This window comes from Puntigrus tetrazona, chromosome 21, assembly GCF_018831695.1.
Source record: "Puntigrus tetrazona isolate hp1 chromosome 21, ASM1883169v1, whole genome shotgun sequence".
Classification (NCBI taxonomy): domain Eukaryota; kingdom Metazoa; phylum Chordata; class Actinopteri; order Cypriniformes; family Cyprinidae; genus Puntigrus; species Puntigrus tetrazona.
Genome location: NC_056719.1, coordinates 17006264 through 17032749, shown reverse-complemented (window position 1 = coordinate 17032749; position 26486 = coordinate 17006264). Strand labels below are relative to the sequence as shown.

At 38.9% G+C, this 26486-nt stretch overlaps 1 protein-coding gene across 13 annotated transcripts in view; it reads right to left on the bottom strand.

Moving 5' to 3' along the window:
• Nucleotides 1-26486, bottom strand: part of LOC122326357 (rap guanine nucleotide exchange factor 6-like) — a 66916-nt gene that overhangs the window by 19239 nt on the left and 21191 nt on the right. For 7 of the 13 annotated variants that reach the window (XM_043221187.1, XM_043221189.1, XM_043221178.1 and 4 more), the window contains exons 7-17: nt 12970-13098; nt 10432-10609; nt 9221-9357; nt 7557-7715; nt 5747-5899; nt 3559-3723; nt 3371-3478; nt 2694-2897; nt 2500-2608; nt 1244-1487; nt 104-115 (exon numbers count right to left, since the gene is read on the bottom strand). In XM_043221187.1, the coding sequence (XP_043077122.1) occupies nt 104-115; nt 1244-1487; nt 2500-2608; nt 2694-2897; nt 3371-3478; nt 3559-3723; nt 5747-5899; nt 7557-7715; nt 9221-9357; nt 10432-10609; nt 12970-13098 (1598 nt within the window). Of the gene's footprint in view, nt 1-103; nt 116-1243; nt 1488-2499; nt 2609-2693; nt 2898-3370; nt 3479-3558; nt 3724-5746; nt 5900-7556; nt 7716-9220; nt 9358-10431; nt 10610-12969; nt 13099-20654; nt 20862-26486 lie in introns of those variants that run through there. The other 6 variants (XM_043221179.1, XM_043221188.1, XM_043221182.1 and 3 more) reach the window with 3 other exon arrangements.

Below are 26486 nucleotides of genomic sequence, written 5' to 3'. Positions count from 1 at the left end.
GTGAACAAACTCTTCAGAGGTAGAGGTTGTGCTGCACTATTCCCAACATTACGACTTCATGACTTTTTCATAAAACAGAGAGTGTTGAGCAGGTGTTTCTTACCCAAACAGTCCCCTGTGCAGTGAAGCAGCCATAAAAACAGAAGACACGTGAGGTCAACTAGTACAAGCGTCAAGCTCTCAGGTGAAGTGCTCACACACACACACACACACACACACACACACACACACACACACACACACACACCGGCTCACATTAACCCCACCATCCAAAAATAAAACACACACTGTGGATATACTCTGCGATATTGCAGCTGTCATGAAAACATGCAATCATAAAGATGTGCTTCTATTCTATCTACTTGCTTTCTTTTCATTTATTAAAGAACACTTGCACGCTTTATTCTATTTACTAGGTTTTCCAGCATTATAAGTATTTTGGGTCGATATGTCTTTTCATGCTAAGTGAATTAATTTGATTGTGTTGACAGTTAAGGACATTTTCTCAACAAAAACATCAAAAACGTCCAATCGTCCGTTTCACAAAAGAGCTGAATGCGTTTAGAAAGTCGTGTAAAATGAATGTATATTCGACTTTTAAAAAACATGCCTTTAGACTTTATGGCTTTTCTCTATCCTACTGCATCTCATGTTTTCAAATTAAATGTTTGCATTTGCGATTGGCTTTCGATCCTTTGGATTAAACTATACGTACATGATGCTGTTTTGCTTCTGTTTAAGCAACTTAATTGCATAATTTTAAACATTATGCAAATGTTTTAAGATAGTTGAGTTATTTTATTGCTTTGTATAAACATGCATTAGTAATGTTTTGCTCAATGCGCTTTCTTGTTGCATTAAGAGAGAAGCCAAAATATTTTTTGTCCCCTAACTGAAATGACGTCTTTTAAATTCTGATACAAGTTAAAAATGAATAATTTGGTCTTTCAGCCATTTTGCTAGCCCTGGTCTGGATACATTACAGCAGTGAAAATGTGCTTAAAGAACTCTTATCTACTTCCATCCTCTTTCGGTCGCTGGATGGAGGTCTGTTTAAACCCTGTGAGAGCGTGAGAACGTCATCGGTGAAACGCCTCTAGATTCACTAAGAGCACTAGTTTGGCGGCTCATAGACGCCAGCCGTGATGCTGATGGAGGAAATCCTGTAACTCCATAACACGCTGCTCAGGACATAGTGAGGACGTGACTCTCAACCATCATCCACTCGAGAACATTTCTTTACCTGAAGGGCTTCGGAGGTAGGATGCTGAATCTGGTCTTCTCCAACATCTTACGGATCTTGTTGCGTCCTCCAGACACCGTGTTGGCCTTCATCTTCTTGCGGCTCTTGCTGTCCGAGGGAAACTCCAAGTCACCGGGCAGATCCGGGATGGAGAAACGGTTGCTCTTCCTCTCCTGAATCTTAGGGATGTGAGGACCGCCGTTCTTCTTCTCGTTCCTCACGCGGCTCTGAAGCTCTTTGAAAACTACGACAAAGTCAAAAACCTGGTTAAACTTGGTGACTTTTGCCTCAATAAACCTCAATGAAATGAAGTTTTTCTTTGGCTGTTTGAGCAAATGGGAATGCTCCCATTCACTGCTCTTCAAGTTAATGCAACTATGACGACAAAAAGGCCTGTTGTATTAATGCTATGTATAATGTATTGATTGCAATAATGTTGTCTAGCACATATATCAGTAATTTGGACACATTTGAACATTCCAGGACGATTAAAAGATTGAAATGTTGGTTTTGTTCTAATAAAGTGCCCCTTTATACTTTTTTGGGTGTTACCTTTCACATATTTCCCATTCTCTTGGTGAATGTAAAAGGTCGGAATAGTTTCAAACAACAAATGTAGTTATTGTCTTCCACAATGAAGAATAGATTCTGAACTGCCTGAAACGAGTCGTCAGTGATTGGGTCACTGTCATGTCTGGAAGATGCTGTTTTCTGTGCTGCAACAGCAAAACCACTTTTGCAGGATGAAGAATGAGGATGTGAAGAGTCAGTGGTTAAATATGTTTTTACACCAATCCTTGAAAGGAACCGTGAGAACAGAGGTGATGCTGCAGTGTATATCGTGAGAAAAAAAAAATCAGTGTTGTTTATCCTCTGGTGCATGTAAAGCTAATGTAGGAGACCTCCAAAACATTTAAGATAGCACAATAACAATAATAGGGGCACAGATTTATATTGGTGGGTTTGTCCAAGCTAACGATGAATAAATGTATGAATAACAGATTCTGCAGTCAGGGGTGTGTGCGCGCATCTCCATCTCCTTTAAATTGTGCATGGACAATGAATAAATTGCAAAATGCGTATAAAAAGACTAAATACGCAGCTGAAGTCATTTGTTGTGCTTAACACAACAGCACTTCAAACTTTCACAGGTGATAATGTTAATCTTTTGCACACATGGGATGGAAAAGATGCTTTATTGGCCAGATGTGCGCGGTATTGCAATATAAGAACGGTCTGTATGTTCTGTGACGTACCGAAGATGTTGGTCTTCACAGTAAGAGAGAGGTGTGTGTTGTTCTTCAAGATGTCCATGGCTTTGGAGTACGAGATGTTCTCAAAGTTCTGCCCATTGATCTCCATGATCTGAGGACAGACGAGGCACACAATGTGTTCATGCTAAAATATCGATACGGTCGTTCAGTGCAGAGCGTGTTCCTGTAATCCGTACCTGATCTCCACGCTTCAGCCCTGCTTCTGCTGCTTTACTGGCCTCCTCCACAGACTCCACGAAGATGCCGAAGCCCCGCTCGCTGCCGCCTTGAACCGAGAAGAAGAGCGGAGACTCTCTGGACGGCTTCTGCAGAGTGATCTGACGACACTTGGCTTTGGCAGCGCACGCGATGTTCAGCAGGCGCAAATGACCCTTCATTTTCTGAGACGTATTTAAGAAACAGATCTCCTATTTAGTCGTGACACTTTACATATGTTCATAATCTGTAAATATCCTGATACTGATATAGCTGCCCGAAATGGCCACTATATCTTGCCTTGAAGTGTTTTTAATAATCTTCTGTTGCGCTTTAACACGTATTGACTTAAATTAAAGTACATTTTAAATGCATTTTTTCGATATTACATTTAAGGTTGTAACAGTTAATCGTGCTTAATCACATCCAAAAAAAAAAAAAAGTTTATATAATATATGAGTGTGTACTGTGTATATTTATTATTACTGACAAATGGGCCAAACCTAGGATGGAGGCAAGTTTGGGAAATTTACAATTACAACTAATTACTATTTAGGGTTAAAGTGATTAGTCTTCTAACGTGTCATAAATTGATTTTTGATGTAAATATGTCAGACAACATTGAATCAGTCCGGGTCTGTGTGATCCCGACACTCACCGAGGAGTCCAGTAGCTTCTCAAAGTCCTCCAGGAACTGAGTCATGACCGGATCGCCTTCAAAATCATTAAAATGATTGTTTACCCACAACAGCACGATTCTCGTCACCTGCAAGATCCCAAAATGATGTCAAGACACGCGATCCGTTACGTACCACAAAAACAACACCGTAAGACACGCACACTGACCGTGTCTCTGAGACTGTCCACTTTGAACCATTCCAGAAGTTTCTTGCCCACTTCCATGGGGCTGGACAGGAAGGTGCGGTACGTCAGGAGGAAGTCCTCGATGTAAGTGGGATCCACCACTGACGGCTCCTCCACCAGGTGCATGATCAGACGCTCAGGAGTGCCCTGATACAAACAACACAAGAGCATGATACAGAGTTTGCAGTTGCTAGGGTATTTTTAGATAGTTGCTAGGGTCTGTGGGTAGATTACTTCCAAATTGTAGCTTGTTACAGAGTACAGATTACACATTAAACATTGTAGCTGGTAATCTAGATTACTCATTTCAGGCATTCTGACTATTTTTTTTATCTAACTTGTTCTAGGCATAGTATCTAGACATACTATTAAATGTTTTAAAAGCAAATAGATATAAAATATATTCCTTTCTTTTTTTTTAAATCAACACATAAACGCACTAAGCAAGTGTCCAGGTGCTGAAACCATGAAAACGTAAAAATAAAAATAATAACACTTGAACACTAATGTTATATTTGTATCTGACCTGCATGTCAATGTAACCATTATTGGATTGTTGGAATATTAACGTCCTCACAGGATATTTTGAGCAAATGTTTTAATGGTTTCGCTGACAAAACCGTTTGGGGATCCCTGCATTATGCGAGCAAAATTTGATAAACATGAACACGGCAACAGCAAAACTTATCCAGGTCTGATATATTTTAGCGCAGACTTACTGAAGGTCACTGGAAGTGATGATGAGATAAATGGTACAACACGCAGTAATTTACTCCGTTTAAGAGTACTTCATATTTCTAAAGCAGCTACTAAACTGCACCGCTCGTGACTGAGAGAGACGTCACGAAGAGCAGCCGTTCTCCAGAGGATCAGAAACCCGACAGCAAATGGCTGAAAGAGAAGCTGACCCTGAACGCTTCTGCTCCGAGAGCTCTGCCACCACAGATCTGACGGGTGACGGGAAACGCTGCTTCAGTCGAGACAAATGGGAAACGCTCAGGCTGCAGAGTCCAGCACAGGTCAACATTTTAAAACCAACGGACTTCACCAAACTTCCCCAGTTGATTCATCGCAGTACATCAAGACATGTCACGCTTAAAGACGCAAAGGAGACTTTAATCTAATTAAAGCATGCATGCACTCATTTGCATACATTTCCAGAACAGAAATCTGAACACTGGATAAAAAAAAAAGGTTCAGAGTTCTTGCTTGATTTTGTTGACATAAAAGGTTTTTGCAGAGATGATTTTGGATCTATTTATAACTCCATAAAAAAGAAAATAATATCAACAGGCAGGAAAAATAAATCCTGATCATGCCTTTAGGAATAAAATGTTATACACATCCACTGCGAAAAAGCTTTACTTGATTTCGGTAAAGTTCGTTGTATGTAAGTGTTGCTTGAAGTGGAGAAATAGCTCATGGCCTTTAAAGATGTGCACTGAAACTGAAATCCACAGATATAAAGATAAAGCATGAAATGGGTATTTTTAAGTCAGGTTTTCAACAACCGCTATCTATGCCAAGGCTTTATCTTGGGTTATTGTCTCAACGTGATGTCCCTTTTTTAAATCAGTCATCATTTGTTATTTTTGCCACATCCTTTTGACCAGCATTAAACTGACAGCTGACAAGGTCCTACACTGCAAAAAAAGATTTTATTCTTTATGATTTTTGTCTTGTCTTCTAGTATAAATATCTACAAATTCTGCAATTAAGATGCGTTTGCATGACAAGTAAAATGACTTTACCCTGTTTTCTAAAAATATTATCCAAATGTAGTTTTTGCTTAATATCTCCTAACGCCACAACATACCACATACTGACTTTCAGAGCTTTGAAAGCACATTTCAACTTCTTCCACTAACCCTAAACCTACCCTAACAGGGTTAGCAGACATGTAGCTGAAAAATGAAGGTGAATTAGTTAACACGTAGCTACAAGGTTACTTATAGTTAGTAGAAATGTCTAAAGTGGATGTTCACAATAAAGTGTAAGCAGTGTATATCGGTCAAGTAACAAATGGGGATCGATTTGAAAGAGAAACGTCATATTGAGACACTAGATAAAGCCTTGGTAGAGCTGGCAGAGATCAAGGTTTAAATCTCGACTTAACATCCAAATGATATATTTTATGCTTTATCTACATCTACAGATCTCAGGAGCTCACCTTAATGACGATGTGGCCCTTCCTGGTGCCGCTGCGGTCCAGCTCTCGGTGCTCCTTCACCATGACGATCTCGCCCTCCTCCTCCACCTTGTGCGTGTTCTTCTCCACATGGTTGAGGATGCGGCAGTAGTCTTCTTGTGCGATGCACACAAACTGGTCCACAACAACATGAGGAAGAGCAATGAACTGATAGTAGAGCAGGAGGTTGGTCTGCACCACGCACGGATACTCGCAGCAGCGACTCATGAGTGGAGCGCGCTCGGCGCAACGTGTCTAAGGGGCCTCGCTGCGTAAGAGGAAGTTGAGGTAGAGGCTTTATTTTAGGGAATCAGCGGTGTTGCTATATCAGGAAGCATTTGCATTCGAACCCTGTGTGACTTGTCAGTGATAACACTCCCAACTCTGATTGAACCGAAAGGGTCAGTACGCGGATATTTAACGGGACGTGAACCATCTCCAGCACTCACCTGTTTGTTGGAAATCAGCCTTAGTCAAAGGTAAAAAGTTTGAGATGGCCGATCAAATCAAAGACGACAGAAGTCGAGCATGTTTTCTAGCGTGTGTATGAGATGAGATGTGCTTTTAATAACAGAATATATACAGTGATGCACACTTTGAATTGAAAATAAATCACTTACGTTTAAATCATTAAAAAACATTACATTTATGCATTTAACGGACACTTTTATCCAAAGCTACTTGCATTGCATTCAAGGCATATGTTTTTATTGGTTCATGTATTTCCTGGGAACTGAACCCTAGATTTTTTTATTATGTAAAAAAAAGAGATTTTAGCCTGCAGCTTCTTCAAAATGTTTCCAGAAAGAAAAGCATTCGGGTTTGGATCAGCTCGAGGGTTAGTACATCCGCACACCACTGAAAACAACAAGACAGGTGCGTCACGAGGATGTAGAGGGAAACGGTTCGTGAAACTGGCACTCTGTGAGAGTGTTTTAACCTGTGTGTTGTGATGCAGACCGATGAGAAGTTCACATGTGTTTGTGCTGTTAAAGGCATAGTCAGAAAAATGAGCGGTAACACTTTAGAATAGGTAACATTCTTAATTTGCTGCTTATTAATAGTTAGTGAGGTATTTGTTAAGTTTATTTATTGGGTAGGATAAGAGATGCTGAATAAGGTCATGTAAAATAAAGCATTAATATGTGCTTAATTAGCACTAGTTATATGTATAATATTCTAGTGATATGCATGCTAATAAACAACTAAGTGTTACCAAATTTACAATCGCTCACCATTTACTCACCCTTATGCTGTTTGGTCCCAATGACATTCAAAATAGTATTTTTATGTCATAATTGACTCATAATTATTTTTATTTCATGATTATAACTATATATTAGCTTCGACTTAATTGTAACTTTTCTCATAATTATGTTTTCAATTTTTTTATTGCATAATTCAGACAAAATGCTATCAATTTTCTTTTTTCTCTCATAATACAGAGAATTTCTTAATTTTGAAAAATAATAAAAAAATGTACACATACATATATACACACAACTTAATATATTATAATTTTGTATTTATATTATATTGTATACCTCCTAATTGATACATGGTATTCCATAACCTCACAATCACAAGATAATAACTTAAATAAAACATTAATATAATTTATTTTTATATTTTGGGGTTTTTTAGTCTCACTTTATTCTGTAATTTTTTTTGTCTTCTGTTCATAATGTTTATCTTTTATTGTATAATAATGTATATCAGAATTTCAAATTGATCTCATAATTGTGACGCGCACCAAACGGCTTAATCTCATGATTCTGATTTCTGCTCTCACCTGGCAGTCGTCTCCTTTCGTGCACACAACCCCGTTCATGAACTGTCTGTCTAGAGACGGCGAGATCCCGAAGCTGTTGCCCATGCACAGGATCTCTGTCCGTCCGTCTCCGTAGCTGATCTCCACAGCGCCGTTCAGGATCACGTACCACAGGTCCAGCTGAAAACACAACAGAGCGCTACGATCACGCCACGGACATCTAAAGAGTTTAATACAGGTCAGATCGGTTGTTACAGTCGAGTTGAGACGGCCTTCCAGGGATCATGTCGATAGCGAAAAATGAATGTGTTTGTTACTAACAGGCTAGGCTAACTGCATGCCTGTGTGATTTAATGGTTCAGATTCATCTGATGCTCAAACTCAAACATACGCAATGCTCACGGTTACTTCAGCATCCTTGTCTCTACATAAGAGACGTGAACATCTCCAGAGCTGCTCCACGTCCTGAACTTTTCACCATTTCTTTTCAGAAAAACTACTGTCAAACACATACTGAAACTGAAGACCTTCACATCAATCCAAAGTCCACTTTAACTTTAATTATGAAAGCAATGTACTCTAAAATGATCATATAATCGGGTGTAAAGCTGCAATGCTTGTTGCACATTACGTTTTCATTCAGTTTAAAAGATTAATTCAATTGTTAAAGTTTTAATGCCCATTTTTTAAATTTGCATTGTGTCGTCCAGTAAGAAAAACAGAAGGGGAAAACAGAATTTAGTGGAACATAAAACATATAAAAATGTAAAAGTTTAATTGTGAGCAGTTTATTCCTTCCCCATTAATGGCAAATGGGTGCTAAATGTCAATATTATATGATATGGAAATAAAATTGTCCTAATATTTTTGGTCATATCACACAGGCTGAAAAGGTGAAGTGGCTTCTTTTAAGGGGAACTGTGTGTGTGTGTGTGTGTGTGTGTGTGTGTCTGTGCGTGAGAGTGTGTGTGTGTGTGTGTGCGTGCGTGCGTGCGAGTGTGTGTGTGTGTGTGTGTGTGTGTGTGTGTGTGTGTGCATGTGCGTGCGTGCGTGCGTGCGTGCGTGTGTGTGTGTGTGTGTGTGTGCGAGAGAGAGAGAATCTGCTGAAATATCTTGACCTTTGCTTCCACTCTGTTGGTTTCTGTCTCCTCCTCATCCACACAGAAGCATGTTTGTCTTGCTGACCTTCGCAGCAGCCCACACACAAATAACACAGCTAGATGTCTTTTCCCCTCTCGGCTCTTCTTTAAACTCGTTTATGATGTGCTTCAAAGTGTCTTCCTGTGGTCCGACATCTAACAAAATTACTCCGTTTCACGACAGGCTGCTTAAGCTCAAAAAATAAACACACGCAGCGCTCCTTAAAGAGCCGGACACCTACCGCTGTCTCCATGAATTAATTGCCCGACCATAGTTTGAATATTTTCTTTCTCTTAATCACATCCGTTTATGAAACCGGCCCTGTCTAAAATAATAGTCCTGATCTCTGAATAAAGGGATGTCGAGATCAATGTTTTGGGGCTCGTGACCGTGTGAGGAACATCACATAGACATCTATTTGCTTGTATACCATCATTTGCATTTAAACAAGGCTTAAATCTAACGCATAAAAACATGTGAACAGTAATAGAATCGCTCTGAGCGGCCCTACTAGGACTAGTGATGCTGGCAGGGCATGTCTCTACCTCCTGTTTGTCCTGAAGAATGATGGTGGCTTCCTGTTCCACCACCTCGAACATCATGACCCGGCACAGCTCCCTCCGGACAGACATGGTCATGTTAGCGAAAGCCGGCAGCTGATGCATGAACTCCAGGAGCTGCTCTGTAGAGAGAGGTGTTGATGAGCGGGGGGTTTGCTTTTCATTTGGACTAAAATAGAACAAGAAGTGATTGCTGCATATCAAGTAAATGAACTTTGTTAGCATTACACATTTTGGCATTGTGACATTTTTCGTGATGATTGTGTGCAACCCTCTTTGTCCTGATATTTAAACACATTTTTGATTCCAGTAAGCAAGAACACTTAAATAGGGTTTCTGCAGGGTTACATTAAACTAAATGTAATCTTTAAAGAGCTTTTAAGACCAATTGATTAATTGAAAACACAATATGCCAGTTTTCTCCAAATATAAATGTTTAAAGAGCAGGCAACGAGTTGAATTAGTAACTATCATAGTAATATATTATTGATGAATTATAATTAATAAATGATTAATAATATTAATAAAAATAATTTTCTAACAAGTTATTTACTATTACTTTTAGCAATAACAATTTTCTCACCGTGTTGAATAAAACACCGTGTTATTAAAAGTCTTAATCAAAAAAAAAAAGAGAAAATAAAATCTCACAAAAGAGTTATATATTTTTTAAACAGAGCTGATATATTTTTGAATGATAATTATTGAATTATTTCTAAAAAAATAAAAAAAAACAGCACAACTGTTTCCAACAATAATAAATCAAAATATTTAAATTATTTCTGAAGGATCTGGTGACACTGGAGTAATGATGCTGATAAAAATTCAAGAATAAATTATATTTTAAAGTACATTAAAAAAATAAATAAATAAAATTTAAATAGAATTTTTTTCTGTATGTTTGATCCAATAAATGCAGCCTTGAAGAGACTTCCACGTTTCTCATAAAACAAGGCTTCGTATCTCAAGTGTATCTCCATTCATAGGATGTTTAGTTATTTGAATCCAACAACAATGCAAAAATACAGAAGACGACATTACTTTAACGCATACTAATTTTCAGCAATGCATGCGACACTTAATGTCACGACTTTATTAATCTTAGACTCTGATTTAAGCCTTAATATATGGAAGGGGGTGAACTCAATATGAAGGCCTGTTGCCTGTTCTCCTTCATCAAGAACCAAGCGCTTTACCGATGTCGTCATCGCTCCGATCCACCGCATCCTTCTCCAGACACTCTCGCACCAGATCTCTGCCCAGCAGAGCCTCGGAGGAGCGCTCGATGTCTTCATCCTCCTCCTCTTCCTCAGAGTCCACGGGAGCTTCGGGGAGGCCGGACAGATCCACGTCACCCATCTCGCTCTCGGTGGCCTGCGGAGGAACAAACGGCACTGATTGCGGCGGCTCGGTTTTAGAAAAAAAGAAATCACAAGGCTTGCGTCCCGCTGGACTCCTGCTTTCACTGCTGTTCAGCACTTCCTTTCTCATTAGTGCCAATGCAGTCGCTTCTAAGAAGGGACTTTTAAGAAACTCAGATTCAAGCTCTGGATGCAAATATCAGGTCCGGCTCTGCGTTTGCATGCCTTCCTGTCATTTTCCTTGTCATTGAATCTTTTGCTTGTGTTTTTTCATCCAAACCGAACAGTCAGCAGTGTAATAATACAATGTAAATGCACATCATGCATGTAAACAATGCGATATAAGACACACAGAGTAGTTTTTTTTCCCCACATCTCTGACCAACAAAACAGGTGAACACCAGAGGGAGTCAACACACTCGTAATGTAATCTTCAAATCATAAACCTCTTATTCAGAAAGATTCAGAAAGATCTGGTTTTGTTGGTGTTGCCAAATATCAGATTTTACCTGTAATTAAATCATGGTCTGCATTATGCCATAAATAAAATGAGTTTATTTGCATTAGCGCTTTTTATTATTTTATCATGTTTTTTTTATTGTTCTATTGTGTTGGTTAGCTGTATTTTTTTTAACCTAATCAAAATAACTCAACTGCATTTTCATTGAAATTAACTGGAATACACAATGAAAAAAAAAAAAAATAATTAAAAAAAAAAAAAAAAATATAATAATATATATATATATATATATATATATATATATATATATATATATATATATATATATATTTATTTATTATTATTATTATTATTATTATTATTATTATTATTAATATATATTTAATATATATATGTGATTTTTAAATAGTTAAAAATTCTGTCTTTATTAATTCACCCTCGGGTAGTTCCAAACCGTTATGAATTTCTTCATTCTGCTGAAAAGTCTGTGGTAGTCTGAAAAACTACTATGGAAATCAACGATGACCCAAAACAGTCTGGTTACAATCTTTCTTCAAAATACCTCGAGGGTCAGTAAATGAAGACAGAATTTTCATTTTTGGGTGAAGTCTTCAAGTAATATGTGACTGCGCATGTCCGACACCATTCAGTATTTCCAGATGAGCAGAATTATAAAAATATCTCATTCTTTAGTCGATGGAAATCTGATTCCTCATTGTGGACTTAATTGATTTATGATTAAGATTTATGGAGAATAGGAATGGTTTATCCCGTTTGAATTTAGTATCGCGATTGTATTGATTTGTGATTTACTCAGCATTGTGCAACAAACCTAAATGCTTTGTGAAACGACTATCATCCATCATATTAAACCCTATATGGGTTCAGCTAATGAATCAGTCTTGACCGTTTCGAGATACCAGCATCAGATGATGATCGCCACGCTCATGCAGAATCAAAATAGCTCGACACGGCATTTTTTTCCCACCGTTTTCAGCAAATGTTAATGTAATGTCATCCTTGGACCGTATTTCTTATGCCCATCTGCACTGGCCACACATCCTCAAAAGACAAACCTTTGTATAAGCCCTTTATTCTTCACCGAGATTATGATCTATAACTCATCATATGACAAGGAAAGAAAAATAACAGAGACAGGAAGGACAGAAAAGGCCCTTTTTTCTGAGAAAGTCAGAGAGAAACCAGAACTCAATGTGTCGCAAGCGTCTTCTGTGATATGTTCGTATAACTGTGTTTAAAGATCAAACATCTTATTTTCATTTTAAAAAATGCTGACTGAATTAAAACACGGCACCATCATCCTTTATTAAGGTTAGTGTGGTAGTTGTTGAATTTAGGTACTGGGTAGGATTAATAAGTATAAGCCATTAATTTGTGCTTAATTGGCTAATAAATGGCTAATAGTCTAGCGATATCCGTGAAATAAAATGTTGTTACAGACTACAAGTATTTGTTCAAATACGTTTAAATATATGGATGGCATAATAAATACTTAAATGCTTTTAAAAAAAACAACACTTTACAATGAGGTTAATTTGTTAGCATGAACTAAGAATGAACAATACTTCTACAGCATTCATTAAGATTAGTTAATGCTAATTTCAGGATTATTGAAAGTCGTATTTTATTAATTTATTAGCTAATCTTAGCGAATGACATACATTGTAAAGTGTTGCAATATTTAAAAAAAAAAAAAAAAAACAAGCACAAAATATATTCACTTAAATTTTTTTTATACAAATATATTTTTGTATATTTTATATTACACTTTTTTTTTTTGCATATTAGTTGCTATTAGTTCAAAATACTTTTTCATAATTTTTTTTCATCCGTCAATGAGGTTCAGACACTTTGAGAGCTCTTCAAGCGATCAGGAGAAGAAGCGGCCGTACCTGGTAGATGTCTGATAGGCTGCTGCTCCCCGAGTCACTGGCGATGCTGCATCCTGATTGGCTGGGCGCCATGTGCATCTGCTGGTGGGGGTGGTCTGTCAGGTGCATCTTGTTGAGGTCACCAGGAAGCTGTGCAGACAAGACAGGAAGTGAGAAATGTTGAAACGAGGACATCATTTATAATGCAGCTCATGAGTGACCCGTCCTTCCGCCTCTGAACGCGAGTGAAGAAAAATACGCCAACATCAAAAACACGCAAGACAACTTGAAGACGCGGACAGAAAACCACTCTAAAGGACTGTTTGAAGGACGGCTACTTTAAATCTGGGGGTTTTATCATTTCCTTCCCAGCAGAAGTGTGAAAAACACTGTTTAGGAGTAGTTATACGTTTGCTTTGTAAAAAGGAAAAAATACTAAACATCAAAGATGAGGATATTGGTCCCCAAGAGCCAAAGCAACTGATGTTTCATCACTCGAGCCCAATTAGATATGAATATTAAAAGCTAAGATCAAACGTTTAATCAGGATATTAAGATTTTTATATTTCGGTGCACATGTGACTGAGAAAAGATACTTTTTTGTTTGGAGCTTCAGGGATTTTTCTTTTTCCTTTTAAATCTCTAGTCAGAAATTTTGAAGTTCGTTAAAATATGACTAAACACAAACAGCGCACGCAGTAATCAAAATGCTCTCATCATGAATAGAAAACTAAATTAGCAAGTAATTTGAAACTTTCAGCTGCCTTTCCTTGCCATTTGCAAATAATTAAGTATAACCTTGTCTTAAGATGCTTAAGTTAAGCAACCTTTTAGGTATAATAGAACGGCAAATGACAACGCGACAGATAAAATGATTCATGCAAGAGCAATGCATGCATTTACTGCGTTCTTGATTCATGCAAGTGTTTCTCTGCAACTGTTGTTAATATAAGCACATCATCGAAAGCTCTTCTAGCTTTAGACTTCAGCCGTTTATAACAAACAGAGCGGAAAGGTTTTTAGTAGACTAGCCCGAGCGCTGCCCACAAACCACAGGGCATGTTACAAATAGTTGTGCCAAAATTAGCGGTTTAACACATGCAATTAACTTTTTCCGATTGGTTTTCGGAACGGCCCTGGAGCAGCCCAGCGCCCTCAGATTCATCTAACACAGCCGATTGAACCTGTCGGCTCATTAGAGGCTTGAAGATCTGAAGTGGGTCAGAAACGCTAGAAGAGAGTCGACACTAAATAAGATTTGTGTGAGTACCGCGACACATTCGGCAGCGGCAGCTCTTAAATAAATGAGCCAAAATAACCTATAAGGACAAATAACTGATATAGGATTCATCTATATTTAATCTAGAATGTGTCTGATAACTTCAGGTTTCCACTTCTGTACATTTCTGCTGAAGGGCGCAAGTAAACATGACATTTATTACAACGGCTTTAGGTGAAGATTGCTTTAAGTTCACTTAAATTAGAGGTTCTTTGTCTAAATGTTGTAACTGAAAGCTCTCAATTATAGAGAAATCTATTATTACATTAGTATCATAATGGCTTAATGTGAAGACTGTTTTAAGTTCACTTGATTAAAAGTTAAAATTGATAGCTTTGTAACGTTAAATGACTAATAAATGATTAAATAGCTACTAAGAGAAAAAACTCTTCCGGAGACATCAGAGCGATGCTGGCCTTGTTGATGTTGTTTGTACATTAATCTAAACATATGTGAAATGATTGCAATATAAAAGTATATTTAAAGACTTTATTTTTGAAAAATATGCAATTAATTAGTTAATCAATTATTGATTGACAGCACCGGTGATTGACAAATGCTAATATTAATCCTCTTTTCTTACATTTTTCCACGTAAAATCATCACGTAGTTGATCAAGAGTTAAACCGAGGAGCTGTTGACGAGCGTCAGGGTCTTTTATCCCGTGAACGAGCCGGACAGCTGTGTAAAGGGCATCCGTGATTCGTAAGCGTGGCATAAGGGCGAACGAGAGGCGCTGCTAATTGCTGCAGTCGTACTGTGCTCGCTCACACGAGGGTCTCTCCCCGGCGCATCAATTAATGATATCCGGGAGATTAAATATGAATGCAGCCAAACTCCAGGACTCGCACATGACTCATGCACGCTCACCTGGATGGAAATGCGCGGCGTTCGCAAAACGGAGCGTTCGAGCCTCGCTGCAACACTCAAAGATGCTCACACATACTGCGGCTAATTAAAAAGGAAGGATGTTTTTATGAGGAGGCTTTATGGGACGTAACTCAGGGGTGCGGAGAGATGTTGTCCTTGTGGGAAGTCCACTGAATTATTCATGCGTCCCACCGCACTCACGTCTAGACTAGACAACATTCGGACTTGTGCGTGATGCCCTCTGTGCTTTCTACCATTTTATGTGTTTTATTAAAGCGATGGTGTATGGTATTAGATGAAACAGCGCCCTCGTGAAAGGTAAAACAACATCCGAGGCAAATGCTTGCCTTAAAAAAACAGTAAAAAGAGTACTAAAGTAGACATAGAGCGTCGAGCTGAATTAGCAGAATTCAAGAGAATATAAAGTATAGATAATACACTTCTTATAATATCAATATAACGCTTTGAGGAAGCATCTAATTTGAGATGTGCTTTGTTAGATATTACCTAGCTTTAGAAATAAATATTTTAATTTAAACTGTTTTTCTTTTCTTTTAAAAAATATAGTAATTTATTATATCCATAAATATATTCCTTAATATACTGATTATCTATTGCTTTCATTTTCATTTGCCAAAATGGATCAATATTATATATCAATATTAACTACTTATTTGCATAGTTGTATATAATTACGATCTCATTTGCAATCAAGCAGATACTTGGAAAAAATAGCACTTTTGATTGTGATATTGTTTAACCGTATTATACATTAAATGACTGTAAATAAGACACAAATATATTTAAAACTTTAGGGCATATATAAGCATAAGTCACTCAACACGTTCAAAACAGCATGTTTGTGTAATAGTTGTTTTAAACCGAGCAGCACCTTCTGGGATTACTTCACAAGGTCCTTAATCAGAAAGTAGTGCTTCAAGATGTCTCCTGCGATCAGTTAATTAACTTGCTAATAAAGGATCAAATGAACGAGTCCCATCAAGGGAAAAAATGAGGGATGAGACGTAAACATGCTCCGTTATTACACACATCAACGAGACGGCGGGCTGATCACGTATCAGATCATGAAGCAGGACCGTTTGGCCTGGTGTCCAGCTGCATTAGTGCCGCATGTGAATTCAACGGGAGCGAGCGCTCTCAGAAATGAGCCCTACAGTGTGCAGCTATGATCAATGCGGCGCATGTTTAATGCTATTACAGCAGAGGAGAGCCCTGCAGCACACGCATTAAACCTTGAGTGAACCAGACCGATACTGACCTCCTCGAACCAACACAAGCACCCCTAAACACCTAAACAAAGGATGAGCAGCTCCTTTACTAAGTGATCATCAGACGCACCAAACAGCTGCTCATCCCCACTGACCTCCATACTAACAAATACTATAGAGTCAAAAGGGACTGGTTACCAACATTCTTCAAAATACCTTTTTTAAAGAAATTCGTACAGGTCTGCAACAACTTAAATAATGTCAGAATGTTTATTTTTGGGTGAACCGTCCCTTTAAGGGCTCCATGCGTTTTTATGTCAAAATTGATGGTTGATGCGGAGGAGGGGTTTGTCTTTGGGTTTGAGCCATAACCAATTTTGAAAAAGATTTTATTTAGTAATAATAATAACATTAATAACCCTACAAATGAGCGAATCCGAAACATCTGTAATGCATCTGTATTTTAAATAGCCATTTTTATTGGGAAAAAATGCGACATTTTACGGTAAAAACAGCTTAAACATCTAAGCAACTGCATAGAAAATACCCCAGCAAGCACCTTCAACTCCTCATCACGCCAGAACGTTTTGCATGGGACAGACCGACAGACAGATGGTATGTTTGTATTTAAGGCAGTGCTATCCAGGAGCAAACAAGGTGCCAACTTACACCATGTGAGCACTGTGAACAGAGCAGCCATATGGCACCCTGCCCTGTCCGTACGCTCCGCAAGCAAAGGCCAAGCACTTCCTTACAAACAGATCTTCAAGTGGATGACTTCACACACTCACTCGTGGCACGAATAAATGAATAGTTCAGCCAAAAATGATAATTCTGTAATCATTTACTCACCCTCGAGTAGTTCCTAATCTGTATGAATTTCTTTGTTCTGCCGAACTCAAAGGAAGATGTTTTGAAGCATGTTTGTAAGCAGGCTGTTTTGGGTCACCATTGACTCCCATAGTATTTTGATCTCATCTACCTTCACACAACAAGCATAGGAAGATCAGAAGCTCATGATTTCTGCATGCGTCCCAAACACATCAGTTTTATAATAGCAAAACTGTCTTGTTATGGATGAGCGAAAACCGAAGCGTTTGCAGTTGGAAACAGATGACTGTAATGGCCACTGAAGGACAGAAAAAAAAACGTGTTCTTGATGCAGCTAGCTTTACAGTTGGCCTTGTTGCTGTTGTGAATTCATAAAAGCACCACTATATAGTTCAAAGCGTCGCTCTTTACGAGTGGCGTCGTTTTAGAGAGCAAACAACAGACAACTGACCAATGCCAACCTAACCTTTCCTTCAAATAAAACATGTGCTCTTACCATCTGAATACTATCCAAACAGATGCCGAGAGCTTTTAGCTGCTCTATCCTGGGAGGTTTAGGGTGTCATGTGGACAGGAAGGTTAGGCGATCAGGATCAATACACTCAGCATTAGCCTCGACACGTTCCGTTCCATCGTTAAATTATGAGTCAAGGCAAATGCTTCACTTTGAGAGAGCATCTTACCTCCACTTCCTTTTGCGCACCAGATCTGCTGACCGAAAGAAAATCTATGGGTGAAAGCGTGGCCATCGTCAACACACAACAAAAATAGAGCCTCCAAAATTGTTACCACCGTATTAATGTTAAGGATAAACGAATGTGTTAAGTTCAAGGTGGTTGGTATTTCTGTCAAGTCATTTTATCATTTATCATTATATCAACTATTATTTATTTTTTAGAATCTTCTGTAATTTTAGCTTTATGTACAGAAAAGAAATCAATCTGCAATATAATTAGTAAATAGAAATGTCCCAAAAAAATTATGAAAACTAAAATGACCTAAAATAATTGTTCAAAACTAACCTTGAATGGATATGTGTACATGAGTAAAGTAACTTTGCTTGACAGACTAAAATATAAATACGAATAAAATCCACATCCTGGCGTTGTGGATCTGTGGCCGTAAGACAAGACAGTGTCTTGAAAATGCAACGCTCATGACGCAAGACTCTTAAAAAAACAAGCAGACGTGACACGCAGCACATGTGTGCTAGCTGTGGAAGTGGTGGTATTCAACACTTCTACAATAATTCATTTATAACCGATTAGTCAATGTCCGTACAGCCTCTTTCAATCGGATAGAAATGTAACTAGATAATTTTGTCTGATGAGTGCAAACCCGCAACAAAGATCTAGCGAGTCTTTTGTCCACACAGAATACCGCAGGTTTTATAGCCATCTGCATGAAGAATAAGAAGAAGAAGATTGCATGGATTTTAAAGGTTTTCATGGACACCAATTAACAATCGCCGGCTCTTATTAGTCTTCTTGAGAAACAAGCCTCGGACAGGACGTGACGGTACCTGACATCCGAGAGCTAAAACACTGACACTCGTCCATGGACGGTATAGAAGGGAAAATAGCTTTCAGAAGGCCTTTAATAACACTGCCAGGCAGTTGGCTGCCAAGTTCAAAGATGGCCAGACCCCGGGACACTAATGGAGCCGGAGAGTGCAGCCGAGACACAAAGCTGAAGGCCAATTATCGGCTACTGAATTATGAATGATGGAGATCTTCCAGCTCGGACATATCACAGCAGGCCACGAGTCACTGCAACGCTATGAGTCTGCTGAACATCAACTGTAAATCCCGAATGGAGAGGGGAAAAAAAATGCATGTTTGATGACAGCATTCAAACGAAATCAAACAGGGGGGAAAAGAAATAAATAATTCAAACTATGACTGATGAACTCGAAGGAATAGAGACACGAACAGTGTACTTATCATATCTCAGGCCCTAGAAAATAACATCCTCTGTGTTACAGATGTTAGTCAGATTGATAATGTAAGTCTTCAAAGACTTTCATTATATTACAGTCCCTCCAGGATTTTAGATTTTGTGGCAATGTTTTGTGCATTTTACTTTAGGGACCAACTCTCACTTGCTAGTTTGCTTATTAGCATGCATATTACTAGCATACTGTCTGTTTATTAGTACTTACAATGCACATATTGATCCCAAAGATGATCCTATTAATTTGATCCCATAGATGAACTAACACTAGCTATTAATAAGCAGCAAATTAGGGGTTTTCTCAGCAAAAGTCATATTAGATTGGTTACACGCATAAGTCAGATAATCAGTTAGTTAAAAGTGAAAATTGGTTCACAAACAAAAGTGCGACCAGATTTTTTTAATGATTAGGATACCAAAGAAAAATGCATGCTCATTGCGAATGGCCACTAATGTGTCAGTTCTGTATTTTTACATGGTTATTTCAATATTTTATGTAGGATTGGATCACAATACAGGATTTTAATATTGTGTTTTGCTCCACAATGAAAGTAAACTATAATGCGCTCATATTCTGCAAAACTCCATCTGTGCACGACAGAAGAAAGCAGGTCGATAGGGTCTGACAGGAGAAGGGCAAGCGTATTACGAGTGACTTTTCTTTTTAGAACTAGTCTACGCAAAGCGCATACAACAGTCTCACTGTTTATAGTATCAGAATGAGTGAAGTGTGAATGTGTACGGATGCCTGAAGCTTCGTAACGAAGACAAACACCAGGCAGACGCGGCTGTCACACTCCATTCACGTCCAGCACAATGTCTTGCTCTGTACTGTACATCAGGACTAGAGCGGCTTTCTGTCATGAATCGCCACTGAACAGACAGCTCGTGTCCAGCGACCGCAGATCAGACACGTGTTGGTAAACTCTGGACTTAACTACATGATGAAACTGACTTTCGTGAAGAGGGGAAACCCACCGCACCTCTCTCTGGTTCCTCTATTAATCCATCAAGAGCACAAACATACCCGTTTTATTCTTCATAAGCATTCATAATCAACTCCGTGTGACACGCCCACCTATCACGATCCAGTCAAAATCTGTAAAATCTCTTTCTCTTATTGAACATGTGCTTTGCTTGACGTTCGAATAGTTCAAAATTCTAGTCTTTAGCAGCTTGACTTTCTGATTAATGAAAGGCTTGCTATGCTTTCAGTATATTTCTCCGTTTATTTGAGCGGCCCAATCACACAAGTTTGGGGCGGGACTATCAGTTTGACTGAACAATGGATGATGGGGAGTGCTTGGGAAACACTCAGAAGTGACACGCTTACAGACACACACGTTCATGTACAGTAATAACACCCGACCGATGCTCAGAACCAGGGAAGCTGTGCACGCATGCAGAATATTCCGCAAAATGGGACGCATTCAAGCCTTCAACGATTCATGAGAATCAGAAAAACCTCTTTAAGACGGCTTTTGTCCTCTCTGGCAGCATGCACACACGCAGTTAACACACACCACAATTATGACATCACTTACTTTGGAGGACCACGGCTGCAAGCAGTTGGCATAGCAACGGACGAGGAAAGCCATTTCTCAATAAGAGAGGGAAACTTTCCAGAGAACGAGAAAAGCAAGAGCGAGTTTCTCTGAGAATCCAAAACGAACAAACAGCCGACCTGGCCGCGATGTCAAAGAAGGAACGAGTCACGCAGTATCCGTATCATCAGGGATCACCAGAGACGGTCAAATGTTACGGACCCATCAGCGCTCCACAAACTTCCTCTTCACAGGAGTCCGGAAAACTCCCTTCTGGTCCGGCGCTGCGCTGGAGAGCGAGCCCAATGCAGACGCTTTCTGGGGAGAACGGCAGAATCTGGGGCTCGTCCCGCTGCTTCACCCAGCCTCCGAGCACGCATCCCTGGCCGGAGACTCTCCCTCGAGACACGTCCATCGATTGGACGCTCTGCCACTGAAGACGGAGCGTCTAGGAGTGAGAGGCACGGAGAGAAGCCCGGCAGAAAAGCATGACATCACCTGTGCTGGGAGGGGTGGGGTGGGACGGGGGGACTGCATTAGAGCGATTGGCTGCACGGAGGAGAAGAGAGCGGAGGAAACGCGAGCATCTTTATTGATCAGACGACAGCCGGCGTCTTCTGCAAACTCCGTGGTGCACAAGCACAGTTCATAAATGACAATGATGGGGAGCGTAAATCACTGGGCTGCTCGTTATGCAAACGCATTCGTTCTGCACGCGCACCGTGATCTGTGGCGCTCTTTTGTGAGCGCGACAAAGGCGCACGTCCGCGGTGGCGAGAGGAAAAGAGAGCCTATTTAATCAGGTCAGGCTGGGAACGCATTAAAAAACGCTGCATGTCATTTCGGCATGCAGCTGCGTGAGCGCTCGAGCTCTCGTTGCTTCTCTGAAGATGTAATGGGAAGTGCGTCTGAATCCCATGCCTGCTCGCCCTCAGAAGCTCGAGCATGACATCATCTCTTTCGGAGGCAGCCAATGGGAGCGCAGCACATGGAGCTTCCCGAGGACTGAGCGAGGCGCTGCCTCCGAGCGGCTTCTCATCCCTCGGTTCACTTCAGTCACAGATACAGAGACGCAGCACACACAGGGAAGACTTGAGAGGAATCCTAAGACAGCTTTTCTGCAGGATTTCATCACTGCTTCCTGTTGCTTGATTTGCTATGAACCCTTAACATGCACCTGTTTTTAAAAGGGAACAGCAAGTGTACAGAGATGGCATGCATTGCAGTGGTGGTGCAGTTCACTCTGTTTGCAAACAGCATCAGGGCAACACACCATTTTTTTTCTCTCCACGTCTACTCAATAATATTTTGTTTCAGCTGCAACAGATGCAAATATTTTTCCAGATTAAGCATAAAGAGCGTATTTATTATATTTATTCATTTTATGTACGTTTTTTAAATCTCACACACACACACAGAAATAAAATTACTACGTATAATAATAATAATAATTTAATATTCAGGTGGTTTAAAGGTTCCCAGTATGTGAAAAGTATGTATATAAACTTTTTTTCTGCTCTGCTCTTTCTTTCTGCTCTTGCAGTCAACTAATAGTCATTAATGTGGTTTGATTATATATATATATATATATATATATATATATATATATATATATATATATATATATATATATAGAAAAACACCCAGAAAATGTTAAATAGGTCAACTTGGTACAGCTTTTAAAACTATATGTGTTGTACAGAGGTTTATGTAACGCGTAATAAAATTTGTGTGATTAACTTCCAAAATAAGAAATTAAATAAAAAAAGGAATCAAAACACCTCGACCAGCCCAGAACAAGAATACTGACTGAACCAATGAGGTGGGCTTGAGGCGGGACTATCTGTCTGACCAATGGCAGTGAGGAGAAAAAAAAACACACACTGTAGCTTTAATATTTTATATACTACTTTAAAAAATAATCTCTGCAACGCGTGTTATGAAGCCTTTATAATTTGTAGGATTCGGCGGTATGACCAAAATTCTATTTCACATCTGACTAATTTTATTTTAACAGTAACAACAGTCCTTTATATGTGTAGTTTTTCTGTACATAGACAAAAAGGGCTTTATAGGATGAACTCCGATACTTCAGAAATGAAAAGTAATTCACGTGACAAGCTTAAAAGTATATTCTGAACCAGACAGCTGACGGTACCCATTGACTTCCATAATGTTTTTCCCCACATTCTCCAAAATATCTTCTTTTCTGCGAAACAGAAGAAGCTCATACAGCATTGGGACGAGATGAAGACGACGGCCATGTCTGCTGAGCACACGAGCAGCCCTGCGGTGAGCCTGTAGAGCGTAAACAGACGACGCACAGGATGTGCTTCCTGTCTGAGAGTGTGTAAGAGTTGAGCGTCATGGCGGCTGCTTCAGAAGCTCCGAGTCGCACGAGCGGAGCATTAAGACACACAGCGCATCGGTGCCGGAGGACAGCGGCGTCTCGCGGCTGATGAATGCGTCTGCGCTGTAACTAATGAGAGCGCGCCGAGGGAAGCGTCTGTAGGCTTGCGGCTCTCCGTGTCTCTGAGGCTTTCACCAGAGCGACGGCGACAAGCCGGTGGGACTCAGACCACCCGGACAAGACTTCACAGTCATCAGCTTCTTCATGCTAATCAAAATAAAAACAAGCATCTGAAGTTATCTAATCAAAATGTTTTTACCGTTCATTAAAAGCTTCTGCAGTCTGCTTCACTTTTGAGCGCTGGAGAACCAAAATTGCATACGAATTTCTTCTTAATATTCTAATTATGGCGTAAATTCATGAAATTAACTTGGAATATTGTAGATGAGCATTCATTTGTATAAAACGAACCAAAAGCTTTAGATTAGAACCTTTACGGTCTTTAATCACTCTTTAACACAAAACACTCTCTATATCCGGGGTATTTAACAAGCGGCCGGTGTCATGCTGAAGATTCATTTATATAATTTGTGCTCAAAAGTAGCTCAAATATCAGAAAGGGTGACTTTAGTTAAATATACATGCACAAATGCTGCTTGATCCCTGCAAGTGCTCTGAGTTTGAGGCGATTATAGTGTGCATTTAAAAAAAAAAGCCACATGCCAAAAAATACTTTGCTCTAAATAAACGTAAAATTTGTTGAAATTGAACATTCTGCGTTTGTTTGATACTCGGTTCAATTGCTGCATTTACAGCCTATAGCAAAACAAACTTTTAATCCGCTTTTTTTGTTCTAGATATTTTTTTCCTTTTCTTATTTTAAATAGGGCGAGGACAGATGAGTGAGTAAAACTGCAAATATTGCCTATAAACTGTAATCTGTGGCCCTCTGCATATTATGTGGTTTAAACGTGGCCCTTGATCTCTGACCTCGAGGAGCCTGCTCTATAGCGCTGTGGAAAGATCCTCGAGCAGTGCCAAGTGTCCTGTCCTCAAAACCGGTTTAAACACAGACCCAGATTACACAGCTCTTATCAGCCAGCTGCACGGCTTTCTTTAAGATTTCATCATAACAGAATTATAAGGCCAGCCAGAGTGTTATTTTTGCATGCGTGCGCACTATTCCTTCCCGTTTAATAATTAAGAATAAATGATGATATGTTTTTAATTAATAACTAAAATAATTATTATATTATCATTATTAATAATAATAATAAAATAATAATGTTATTTTTATTGATGATACTACTAGTTATACTACTACAACTAGTAATAATGATAATAATAATAATAATAATAATAATAATAATGTTATTTTTATTGATGATACTACTACTTATACTACTACAACTAATAATAATAATAATAATAATAATAATGTTATTTTTACTGATGATGCTACTACTTATACTACTACAACTAATAATAATAATAATAATAATAATAATAATAATAATAATGTATTTTTATTGATGATAATACTACTTATACTACTAAAACTAATAATAGTAACAATAATAATAATCCTTTTTTTATTTTTATTATAACATCATAGTGCCTGCAAAGAGAATGAACTACTGGTTAGGCTTTTTTTTTTTTTTTTTTTTTACATCCTTGTTATTCATGAGAGTAGTCCAGATCATGCACACATAAAATAATATATGCATAACTAAATAAAAAAAGTGTTTTCCTCTCAAAAAGACAAACTGTAGGGACTACGGATAATAATAAGTTTCTCCTTTTGTGTTCCAGGGAAAGCCATTTTTGCAGGATCTCCTTAATGTCCAGGACTAGGGAGTTACCTTCTGCAGGGTTCACACTTGACTTCCTGCTATTCTTCACACACACACACACACACACACACACTTCCTGCAGAGTGAGCTCGTGTCTGAAGCACACACGCACATGGCAGAGTGAAAACCGTCCATCGGACCTCCTCCGCTGTTAGTGGATGAAAACATGAAGCGGCCCACGAGGCCCGGGCTGGATGATGTCATCCTCTAAATTTAGACCTCCAGCACAAACAGCGGCTGCAGAGATGCTCTCTCGCATGCTTCCAGCCGCTCTCCAAACTACGACGCTGATTCTCAAGCACAGCCGCAGGAAACAAGACGCTGACTGAAGGAAAGCCCCGCTGATACAGAGACACTGAAGCACTGGCAGATCGGAGCGTTTGTGGAATCTGATCTGCACAGAGCTCAAAATACACACTGATGCATCGACGAGCGCTTTATAATTGCATTGAGATCCCATAAAACTGGAACGCTAAAATATTTGAGTGGAAAATGCCGTCATGCCTTGTAGTTGTGAGCAGAAACTGGTTCAAAGCGCTGATAAAGTGTTTCATGTGTGAGAAGCTTGCCGCAATTAATGCTTTTAAAGTCTTTTACAATCATCAAGGTTGCATTTACTTGATCTCAGTACAGAAAAAAAAATTATGTTGTGAAACATTATAGTAATTTAACATAGTGGTACATAATGCTTTTATAAATTATTATACTTTTAATTTAATATAATTTATTCCCGTCATGCAAAGCTGACCTTTTTATCATCGTGCTGCCGTCTAAAGAGCCACGCAATCCTTCTAAATCATTCCAAAATGCTAATTTATACGCAGCCTAACATTCTTTTTAGGATAAAATTAAAAAGAAAATAATTTATTAAAAACAGTTTCTAACAATATACGTCTTACAGTATAAGTACATATCCTTGCTGAATAAAAGTAATAATCTTTTTAATTGTAGATTGTATTTTATTCATCAAAGAAACGGGGTTCCAAAATCATAATATTATTTAATAACTATTTAATGGCTATTTCCAACACTTATAATAAATCATCCATGGTTTCTGAAGAATCATGTGACACTGATTCAGCTTTGCATCACATGAATAAATTACAATAAAATATATATTTAAATAGAAACTCATTATTTTAAATTGCACTAATATGTATTTTTTAATCAAATAAATTCAGTCCTAATAAGCAGAATAAACTTCTTTAACAAACCCAAAGCATTTGAACAGCAGTGTAAGTCGTTTCAAAACGCTCTCTGAATTATGGTTCGTTGTGGATAACGTCATCCAAACACGCGTTCAATAGCAAGCGGGCAATGATATGGTCTCTGGTAGTGCTTCATGTCTCAAAAGCAATGCGTTTCGTGTGAACGGCTCCTTAGAGACACAGTAAAGTCATGATGACACCATAACCGCCGGTGGACAGAAGGTCACAGCGAAACGGTTCCAGCGGCCCTCAGGTAGAGAGCGAAACAATGACCTGTACAAAATTCCCCAGAACCCCTAGCGACGATGAGCGCAAGCATCAGTCATATCGAAATGATTCAGCCATGACGCACTGCACTATCACCGCTACAGGAAAGACACCAAACAGCAGTTTGGATATCATCGCGCACAGAGATACAATG